The sequence below is a fragment of the Salmo salar genome, chromosome ssa11 (genome assembly GCF_905237065.1).
Source record: "Salmo salar chromosome ssa11, Ssal_v3.1, whole genome shotgun sequence".
Lineage (NCBI taxonomy): Eukaryota > Metazoa > Chordata > Actinopteri > Salmoniformes > Salmonidae > Salmo > Salmo salar.
In genome coordinates, this window is record NC_059452.1 from 67,840,504 (window position 1) to 67,852,285 (window position 11,782).

General features: G+C 42.0%; 1 protein-coding gene across 2 annotated transcripts; it reads right to left on the bottom strand.

Annotated features, from left to right (window-relative positions):
* Window positions 1–665: 665 nt before the first annotated feature.
* LOC106562966 (pentatricopeptide repeat-containing protein 2, mitochondrial) lies at window positions 666–7,610 on the bottom strand. 2 transcript variants are annotated; one of them, XM_014128118.2, is made up of 10 exons: window positions 7,434–7,610; window positions 6,932–7,024; window positions 6,697–6,826; window positions 5,548–5,665; window positions 5,258–5,336; window positions 5,075–5,166; window positions 1,959–2,072; window positions 1,801–1,875; window positions 1,589–1,702; window positions 666–1,461 (listed from the first exon to the last, which is right to left on the bottom strand). In XM_014128118.2, the coding sequence occupies exons 1-10, from the start codon at window positions 7,543–7,545 to the stop codon at window positions 1,237–1,239; spliced, it is 1,152 nt and encodes a 383-aa protein (XP_013983593.1). In that variant the 5' UTR covers window positions 7,546–7,610; the 3' UTR covers window positions 666–1,236. The 2 variants fall into 2 exon arrangements, with proteins under 2 accessions (XP_013983593.1, XP_013983594.1); XM_014128119.2 differs by having other exon boundaries at window positions 7,441–7,575.
* Between the last annotated feature and the right edge of the window lie 4,172 nt (window positions 7,611–11,782).

Below are 11,782 nucleotides of genomic sequence, written 5' to 3' on the forward strand. Positions count from 1 at the left end.
CTAAACACATGCCTTGTTTGTGACTTCTGAGTGTTGGAGTGTGCCCCTGGCTATCTGTAAATTAAAACAAAACGTGAAAATGTGGCCGTCTGCTTTGCGTAACATAAGGAATATGAAATTATTTATACTTGTACTTTTGATACTTAAGTATATTTCACCAATTACATTTACTTTTGATACTTAAGTATATCAAAAAACAAATACTTTTACTCAAGTAGTATTTTACTGGGTGACTTTCACTTTTACTTGAGTCATTTTCTATTAAGGTATCTTTACTTTTACTCAAGTATGACAATTGGGTACTTTTTACACCACTGCATGTAATGTTAATGTTTAGGCATACATAATGAGTGTTATGATTTACTCAGGTATATCTATGATGCATTTGTGTTATTGATTTTCTATTGTGTTATTGACTGTACGTTTGTTTATCCCATGTGTAACTCTGTATTGTTGTTTTTGTCACACTGCTTTGCTTCATCTTGGCCAGGTCGCAGTTGTAAATGAGAACTTGTTCTCAACTGGCCTACCTGGTTAAATAAAGGTGAAATAAAATAAAATAAATAAAATGCATCTACCTAATGTAAGGAGGAACTGGTGACAGGAATGAAAACAAAGTAGAGGAAAAATATTGCTGCTATCAAAACTAAGAATAAGACAAACTGTTTTTATATAATTCAATATTTAATACATTTTGATCAAACAATTACAGGTGTGTCTCACATACCCTTACATTCTTCTTTCCACACATTGCTGTCAATGTCTGATGTTATAATGTTGCATTGATGTGAGGTGAGCATCCCTTGAATTCAAGGGAGCCTTTCCACAGTTTATTGTTTCTGAAAGGTTCTCCAAAGCCATTGAACTTACAAGTATATCGGTTCCATCCTACAGCATATCTTAGGATGGACCAAAAGGATACCGAGGGGTCTCTGGTTGAGGAAAGGTTGATTTCACTGACTGGTACAGTATAACTAAGGTCCAGGTTTGGGTGGAGAGAGAGAGAGCAAAGCTCAGAGACCATCTCTGTTCAGTCCCTTTTGCGTGGTGTGAGACGGCCATGACTGGGACAGCTAACGTTTAGGATGACTATATTGCAGTCGGACTGCACAGAATCACTGACCTACAAATCACCTTGCATCCCAAATAACTACTCATTACGGGGTCAAGATTGGCGATTCTGCACCTCGAACCTATCCCCTCAAACATGCTGAGATACACACCTAGTCCTCCTCCTCACTCTGAGAGCAGAGTGGACTGCAGGGGCCTCAGAGTCCTCCGGCTGATCAATCTCTCCTCCATCATTCCTATGGGCATCCTCCTCTTCCCCGTGGGGGTGTGACACAACATCTCGTCCAGGCTCCGTTGTGTCACCTGACCCGTATTTTGGAGACGGGACACTGCCTCCTCCACACCCGCCATCAAAGGACTGTCCTCACTCCGCAAACGCACCAGGTCCACCTAAGACGTCACACACACACACACACTTATTGATGAATTATATTTGTGACTGGATGACTCAGAGATAATTACGTATAGGTTATGCATTAGACATTACAAACATCCATTTGTAGGGTGTTTTTCTCACCACTTCCTGTGCAAATTCAGGCTTCTTGACAAAGACAGTGCTGCTAGAGCCCAATGCTTGGGTCAGGACGAAGAGGGATTCTTTTACAGCTCCTGCCATAGCCAGTATCAGAACCTGGAACACCACCACAAAACTACATCAAATAGGCTGCTCCCAGGTTGGGAGCTAGACACATTACAAAGTTATAGTGAAGACTGAATATTAGAACTCACTTTGAGATTTTGGCATATTCTGCTGTCAGTGCTCATAATCTGACCAAACATGGATTGTGCTTTTTCAACATCATTCTGGAAGGAAAATAAAATATATTGAATCACATTTGTATATGAGAGAGAGAAAGCGAGAGCGCAAGAGAGGATGGATGACCAACCTGTCTAAGTGCTAGCGCCACAGTGAAGCAGTAGGCGTGTCTGGGTATCATGTGTCCTTTGGTCTGTCCCTCCTCCATCAGGGCAGTACAGATTCTATAGGACTCTGGAGTGTTCTGGTAAACAGGAAACAGGGAATTACATCACTTGTCTATTGACAAATGTTATGGATATACTGATAAGATACGTCTCTCCGCCATAACAATGTGAGTCGTTGTCCACAAAGAGGCATGGTGGGCTGTCTAGCTCCCGCCTATCCTTTCTTTGGATTGGTGGATACATCTCACTATTGTAATCCCTTTTAGAATATCCAATGAGGGTTGTTGACGTCAACCGCCTGTATTCAAAGGAGAGAGATGCTATGCTACTAGCCTCATGCCATGAATATGCATAGTTTTATTTCCTCAAAGTTGCCGGGATGTCACGTGCCCTACTTATTATCAGTACACTCCTAACAACTAAAGTATTACGAAACCTCTATTCGATCAAATAAACCTCACATAGCAAATAAGCAATTCATTATTTTGTTGACCAAATTCGCTAATGAACACATTTCCAGTCCCAAAGAGAGAACTATGACAATACAAAAACACAATTGCAACAAAATCTAAAATGTTATATCACTTGAGAATAATGACGCAAGTCCTGGTCTAATTTCTATTAAGAATGGTACATTTCTTTGGTCATTGAACATTCCCTTTGTCTGTTTTATTTGGTTGTCACTCTCATTTTGTCTGATGATATTGCAAAGACTTGCACCCCGAAGCCAATATCCTTGATCATTACTGTGGTTGTAACAATCCCTGTATGGCTGACCTAGGATGCAATCTCTGTCCACAACAGCACTTCATACCCACAAAGCAGCATCCATTATCCTACCAAAACCATGATCTTGGCTGGGCTAGAATAACAATACTTTAGGTCACAGGATAGGTGACATCGCCACATGATGGCTACCAGGGCATTGTCTTTCCCCAATTAGACTACTCGCATCCTGTATTGTATCACAACTGTATTGGAGGAGAAGGTTCAAGGTCCCTCCCCTTTGACCTTCTTCTCCAATGGGTTTTGAGGGGGTGACGAGAGGAATCGAGGAAGAATGAATTGAGAAAGAGCCTAGCACTCACCTGTCAACTAGTTCACATGTACTACACACTCACCCCTTAGCTGCTACACTCACTGACCACCTCCTTCTCTGCATTAACTTCAGCAGCCAGCAGAGCAAACTGAGTCAATCTAGCTATTTCATTTTGACTCAGATCACACAGTCAGCGGCTGAGTTATACTGTTGGCAGCATAGAAGGGATGTGACTGTAGCAGAGGTGACCTGCAGGTGAGTTCTAGTAGCCACTGTGGTGTCATCCCCCCTGAGACTTGAAGTAGTGTGTCCTGTCTATCATGAATGGATCTATATTTTAATACCGTAAGCATCTCAGATGCGAGAGGATCTCCTGCAATTCTGCGACGATTTGCTTCATTCTGCTTTAGGTCACAGGATAGGTCACTTACCCTCCTTCTCCAGTGGTTGGCATGCTCGTTTAAAGTGTAATTTGATTAGGGTTTTCGACCCAGTCCGGTCTGGCATTTTTTTAAATTTAACATTTATTTAAGTTATTTATTTAGTCAGTTAAGAACACATTCTTATTTACAATGACAGCCTAACAGGGAACAGTGGGTTAACTGCCTTGTTCAGGGACAGAATGACAGATTTTGACCTTGTCAGCTCGGGGATTCGATCCAGCAACCGGAACGCTCTAGCCACTAGGCTACCTGCCGCACATACAGGGATAGAACATACATTATATGGCTACTTTGCAGCCCATGTAAAAGTGACCCTTCACGTGGTCATTCTCTAGGGTATTTTTCTCTTGCCTCCACTATCCGTAATCTACACTTTTGGTTCGGTCACTTACAGTGGATGTGAAATCATTAATGCCATGCATGCCCAATGTATTGGCCTCATGAGCATGTCCAATACACTTGTACATGTGGCTTGTCATTTCTATACTGAAACAGGATTAGCAAATCCGCATACATTGTTTACATTTTACTGAGATGTTTTTTCCATTTGAAATGATACTATTAGAAATAGGAAAAGCCCTCACACATCTGAGAACTTATGTGTGTGGGAATCATTTGCTAATAACTTGAAAGAAAATAAGTCTGATACTGGCAAGAGCATTGTGTGGGTTTTTCTTCTTCATTAGACAATTAATGAGGATAACCATGTTGAAGGATAGCAGATTTGACTTCTACAGCTACATGCCGTCATCAAAACCTTTTAATGATGGTAAACCTTAATAAGGATGACATCATCCTGGTGTAATTATATGCAGTTCAACATTATCAACATAAGGTGTCAGCACAAGAATTTGTATTATAGTTTAGTTTTACTACATGTAAACAAACCACTAGCTAGGTCTCGTAAAGGTGAGGTCAATAATACATGCCTAGCACAAGCTAGAGGTTCATTAAAACCAAAGTATGTTTCTTAATTGAAACTAAGTAGGCAATACACACCTGGATAAAACATAGTTGTGTTTTGGAGGAAGCAGACAAAGAGCTAGGAGAGAGATTGGTGAGGGGTTGATATAGTGTGTAATTACTGCTGCTAGCTAACATTTGATGTCCAATGTTTACATTGGACTCGTATCCAGCTACATAGTTAGATTAATTTCTCTGACAACAGCCAATAACTTATATAGTTGGCTAACAAGATACGCTGATCTTTCTCTACCTTCACATCACACTAGCTCTGTGGATATTTGCCGTGCTTGCCAAAGGCAGCTAGCTAACACCACCAAAGCAAAAAGAGAATGAACTGGAAATAAACGCTGTCTGAGGATTTTGTTTAGTGTCTCTCTGGAAGCAAGTCAATTTGTGTATATGACACCTTTGTTCTGTTTTTTGGTTGAATCAGGAAATATGAACATGTTATTTTGTGCTAGCTGGCCAACTAATTAGCTAGTTAGCTATCAATTATGGTGCGATGCAGCACTGGATGTTTGCTCTGGAACCTCTTGGTTGTGCGTGCAGTTAGAACATGTTTCTGTTTTGACAGTTGAAAAGGTCTATAGGGTGGAACAATACAATGTCTACAAGGTGGACAAATCCTCACCAGTTTATAGCAAGTACCAGTTGCTAATGTGAATGTGTCCTTGTTGAATGGCACACCTTGGTTCTTCATGTCTCGCAGTACATCCAGAGCACCTAGTAGTATGAACAGGGTTTAGTCATCTATAAATATACCTTTTCTTGTTGAATGTCTGCTGGCTTTTATTATTAAAAGGATGTCACTTACTCTCATATAATCCTTTCATAAACAGCATGTCTATGGCAATATTGAAGGAGGTTGAGTCCGAGAAGAATCCTCTCAAATCCTGTTAGAGAAAGGAGATAGTATACTTACAACTTGACCAACTACAGTATGTGTAAACTTCAATCAATGCCCTAGTCTATGGGACTGCACTAATAGAATTACATCATATGATCTCTATAGCACTTGTTAATCTTAGTTTATTCAGAGATGATTGATTATTCCCTGACAAATTATTAATGTAGTCTAAGTACTGCATATTAATAGATTGTTACCTTGTCTGTCAGTGTGGCAGCAGCCATCTCCTCCAGCCCCAGTTCATAGCACAGCCTCATGAAGAGAGGACCAAACTTAAACTCTCCAAATGCTACGTTGCTGTTCTCCTCATGGTACCTGGACAGCAGAACACACAAAACATATACAAACACAGAACACAAATTTCAACTGACTTCTGTTTTATTTAACTAGGCAGGTCAGTTAAGAACAAATTCTTATTTACAATGACGGCCTACCCCAGCCAAACCCTAACCCGAAAGACGCTGGGCCAATTGTGTGCCCCCCTATGGGACTCCCAATCATGGCTGGTTGTGATACAGCCTGGAATCGAACCAGGGTCTGTAGTGACGTCTAGCACTGAGATGTAATGCCTTAGACCGCTGTGCCACTAAGGAGCCCCAGACTACCAGCATTAGTCAAATTACAAGATTGCATTAAACTATTTCAAACGTATGCTTTATCTGTCCCTAACACAGTTGAGGAGACTTGACAGCTAATTCTGAGCATACTCAGTGTAACCGATGTGAAATGGCTAGTTAGTTAGCGGTGGTGCGCGCTAATAGCATTTCAATCAGTGACGTCACTCGCTCTGAGACTTGAAGTAGGGTTTCCCCTTGCGTTGCAAGGGCTGCGGCTTTTGTGGCGCGATGGGTAACGATGCTTCGTGGGGTGTCAGTTGTTGATGTGTGCAAGGGTCCCTGGTTCGAGCCCGGGTTGGGGCGAAGAGAGGGACGGAACCTACACTGTTACATTGGTGCCGTGACCCGGATCATTGGTTGCTGCGGAAAAGGAGGAGGTCAAAAGGGGGGTAAGTGTAACCGATGTGAAATGGCTAGTAGTTAGCGGAGGTGCGCGCTAATAGCATTTCAATCAGTGACGTCACTCGCTCTGAGACCTGAAGTAGGGTTTCCCCTTGCGTTGCAAGGGCCCCGGCTTTTGTGGCGTGATGGGTAACGATGCTTTGTGGGTGTCAGTTGTTGATGTGTGCAAGGGTCCCTGGTTGGGGCGAAGAGAGGGACGGAACCTACACTGTTACATCAGGATAGAGTTTGACACCACTGAATATGTGAAGTATGAAATACTCAATCATCTGGCCAGTGGCCACAATGCATTAGCAAGAAACTAGTATCTCACTGTGTGACCCATACCTGTAGATGGCACCTCTGGCTGTGACCATGTCCTCTGCAGATTGGCAAAGGTGTAGAAGCAGCTTTAACTCATCCTTCAATATTAGCTGTTTCTTCATCAGCTTGTGATTAAATACCTCAAAATAATGACCTGGAGAATATAACATGGGTCTGTTAACTTCGAAAGTAGTAGTTGTGGTATGGTAGTATTAAATCCAAACAGTAAGGTCATATCAGAATCAGTACAGTATCCTACTTTTTGATCCGGACACTTGATGAGCCACTGCCAGTTTCCGCTGCTGAAATTCTTGTAGCTTGACAACATCCTCTGACAGCAGATGCCTTTTTGCTGAAATGAATGAAGCAACAGGAGTAGTCAGCATATACATGGATATGAATTAGGTTAAGGTTAAGAAAGGGCTTTAGCTCAAATGCAACAAAAAAACAACTTTTGATGTCAATTTGACAAAAGCTGTAGGCCATCTGGACAGGACCGGGTACTGTACTGAACTTTCCCATGTATCTGAACAAGTTCAACACTTGTGGAAATTGACTGCATGCATTACACATTCGTATGGAAAGTTGAAGTAGTTCCAAGATAGATAAATATGATAACAGGACAGGAGAGACAGCTCAGCCGCTGTCACAACAACATTGGCATTGAGTCGAGACAGATTCCGTGGTGGTCGACAAGCAAGCGCTAGCGGCACAGATACGGCACCATGACATCATATACATAAAATACGTTATTCATATACCTCCTACCCTGCATGTCATACAGTCCGATTGTATGAGGCCACGACATAATCCCTTTGAGGGAATATCATGAAGCAGTACTCGGACGCAGACGCTAATTCTTCCAAGCGCCATGTTGTCCCCTGACTGTACAATTACTGCGAGAACCAAGGGTGAAGAAAAAAATCTGCTTTCGCTGCGCCGGGTTTGTTAGAAGCACAGCAAACTATTATACATTGACTAATTATAGTTATTGTTTACCATGCAATTAATAACTTATGTAACAATGGAGAAATATAAATATATACGTTTTATTCTCCACTTTTTCACGATTTAGTTGGTACATTCCAAAATGTCTGCGCCCTGTCACAGTGTTTACTATTTTTTTTTACATCGGATATCCAAATGTCTAGGTAAAACGAATATTTATTCTGACCAATGGACTGTCTTGGAGTAAAATAAGCATTATCTTGCCATCTCATTTCCATTCTCATTAGCTGTCCGATGTCTGGTTGTGTTTATAGCAAGTCAACGAAATGAATTTCCCACATGCTGAACATAAAGGTAATACGTCATACAACCTGCAGGAGGCAGTGTTCCATACACAATTTGCATCCAACCAATATGGTATAACAAAGATGTTATTTTATATTGACAAGATAGTCGAGTGACCATTATAATGGAAATATGTCCTCAAAGACGGAATGTTAAGTTCTATCTGGGCTCCTTGGGACGTCCATACCGTAACCATAACCTTACCTATTTTACATTTCAACTTCAATGGGGTAATGTGGGAGACGCTATACGGACACAACATCACCAAAAGTATGTGGATACCCCTTCAAATGAGTGGATTCGGTTATTTCAGCCACACCTGTTGCTAACAGGTGTATAAAATTGAGCACACAGACATGCAATCTCCATAGAGAAACATTGGCAGTACAACTCCCTTGTTCTTTGCTTGAAAAAAAAATACCCTACCATCTAACACTACTACACTCACCAAAAAAATGGAAATAAAAATAACACCACCCTACTCCACTATTTAAATCTATTTAGTCCTACCTCAGGCCAACAATCTGAAAGGATGGGACACCACCACTTAACACACCATTTATCTCTTCTGATGTCAAGTCTCGCACATCCAAATACCTCTCTGCGGCTGCAACCACAACCACAATTTTCTGCAACTTACGTTCCATCCCTGCAGTACAGTTGATAACCATTGCTATAAATCCTATCTAACTGAAACATATCACTTGTTGGCCTACAGTGGCATATGAAAGTATTCACCCCCCTTGGCATTTTTCCTATTTTGTTGCCTTACAACCTGGAATTAAAATTAATTTTTGGGTGGGGGTTGTATCATTTGATTTACACAACATGCCTGCCACTTTGAAGATGCAAAATATTTGTGAAACAAACAAGAAATAAGCCAAAAAAAACCAGAAAACTTGAGCGTGCATAACTATTCATCCCCCAACAATCAATATTTTGTAGAGCCACCTTTTGCAGCAATTACAGCTGCAAGTCTCTTGGGGTATGTCTTTATAAGCTTGGCACACCTAGCCACTGGGATTTTTGCCCATTCATCGAGGCAAAACTGCTCCAGCTCCTTCAAGTTGGATGGGATCCGCTGGTGTACAACAATCTTTAAGTCATACCACTGATTCTCAATTGGATTGGGGTCTGGGCTTTAACTAGGCCATTCCAAGACATTTAAATGCTTCCCCTTAAACCACTCGAGTGTTGCTTTAGCAGTATGCATAGGGTTGTCCTGCTGGAAGGTGAACCTCCGTCCCAGTCTCAAACCTCTGGAAGACTGAAACAGGTTTCCCTCAAGAATGTCCCTGTATTTAGCGCCATCCATCATTCCTTCAATTCTGACCAGTTTCCCAGTCCCTGGTGATGGAAAATATCCCCACAGCATGATGCTACCACCACCATGGGGATGGTATTCTCAGGGTGATGAGAGGTGTTGGGTTTGAGCCAGACATAGCGTTTTCCTTGATGGCCAAAAAGCTCAATTTTAGTCTCATCAGACCAGAGTACCTTCTTCCATATGTTTGTGGAGTCTCCCACATGCCTTTTGGCGAACATCAAACGCATTTGCTTATTTTTTTCTTTAAGCAATGGCTTGTTTTCTGGCCACTCTTCCGTAAAGGCCAGCTCTATGGAGTGTACAGCTTAAAGTGGTCCTATGGACAGATACTCCAATCTCCGCTGTGGAGCTTTGCAGCTCCTTCAGGGTTGTCTTTGGTCTCTTTGTTGCCTCTCTGATTAATACCCTCCTTGACTTATCTGTGAGTTTTGGTGGACGGCTCTCTCTTGGCAGGTTTGTTGTGGTGCCATATTCTTTCCATTTTTTAATAATGATTTTATCATGAAAAGGCGAGACCCAGATGCAGATGGTTGGGAGTCTTACAATATTTATTAATCCAATAGGGTAAGGCAAGAGAATGGTCATGGACAGGCAAAAGGGTCAAAACCAGTTCAGAGTCCAAAAGGTACGGAAGGGCAAGCAGAATCAAAGTCTGGGCAGGCAGTAAAGAAGCTCAGAGTCAGGCAGGGGTCAAAACCTGGGAAGACTATCAAAAAGAAACTATCAAAAAGGAGTATGGTAAAAACACACTGGTTGACTAACATACAAGATGAACTGGCACAGTGAGACAGGAAACACAGGGATAAATACACTGGGGAAAATAAGCAACACCTGGAGGGGGTGGAGACAATCACAGGAACAGGTGAAACAGATCAGGGCGTGACAGGATTTAATATAACCCAACCCTGATCTGTACTTCTCCATGACTTTGTCCCTGACCTGTTTGGAGAGCTCCTTGGTCTTCATAATGCCACTTGCTTGGTGGTGCTCCTTGCTTAGTGGTGTTTCAGACTCCAGAGCCTTTCAGAATAGGTGTATATATACTGAGATCATGTGACAGATCATGTGACACTTTGATTGCACACTGGTGGACTTTATTTAACTCATTATGTGACTTCTGAAGGTAATTGGTTGCACCAGATCTTATTTAGGGGCTTCATAGCAAAGGGGGTGTATACATATACACGCACCACTTTTCCGTTTTATTTCCAATACATTTTTTTGAAACAAGTAATTTTTTTTCATTTCACTTCACCAATTTGGACTATTTTGTGTATATCTATTACATGAAATCCAAATAAAAATCAATTTAAATTACAGGTTGTAATGCAACAAAATAGGAATAATGCCAAGGGGTTGTGAATACTTTTACAAGGCATTGTAACCCTTTTACTGGTACAGATCTACTACTCACACCACTCCTCTCAGGATCCCTCCCCCTTGCCCCATCTTCCTCTCCTTTCTTCACTGCCTCAGCATATGACAACTTCTGCACTACTCTAACCCTGGAAACCTCAACCTGCCTCACTCGCACCAGACATTTCTGATCCCCAGCCCCATGGGCACCCCTACAATTAACACATACCACTACTTTGCCCAATGTTACACATTCCTTTGTCTCATGCCCTTCTGTACACTTCTCACACCTAGGAACCTCCCTCCTACACAGTGATACCACATGCCCATAAGCTTGACACATGTAACAACGTAATGTATTCGGCACAAAAGCTCATACAGGATAACTTATATATCCTAACATCACTTTATCAGGCAAAGACTCAACATCAAAACTCAAAAGAACAGACAAAGACTCTTCTGTTTCACCACTCATGGCACCCTGTCTAAGTCGCGCCAAACGACGAGCATCATAAACACTGGGAATCTTCCCCTTCAGTTGGTCAACTTTTACATTTACTGCTATCCCAGTAATCACTCCTTTCAATTGTGCCCTTTTCTTGAGAGCAAAACAGTTCCCATTTCTTTCCCCCATTCGTTTAACGTGGAGCGCCTTCTGCCCCTGACCAGCAGAAACACAAAGAATTATCACAAGACCACTTCTGGTTACCCTCACCGATTCCACAGCACCCAACTCTGTTTTCACCCACCCTGAAACCACAAATGGATCAGCCAAAAGGCAAGGGTCAGCTTTTTCCAAAAACTTCACTCCTACTGTCACAAACTCATATTTATCCTGACCCTCGGTGCAAGCCTCGGGCTCCGAGAGCTTCACCACACCTACCACCTCCGATACTTCGACCTCATTCATTTCCATTTCTCCTCCTGTCTCCCTTTTTTCGGCCGTTTTTAACCGACTCAAGCACACCCTCTTCCTCCCTTTCTCTCTTAGACTTCATCTGCCTCTCTTTTTCCCTCTATTCCTCCTCCGTATTCGAAGTATACGTCTCCTTATGATAATACTGCACTTCTCCTGACATATATCTTGTTCTTGCCTTCTCAAGGGACGCCATTTCACCGGCTGTCACAATCTCC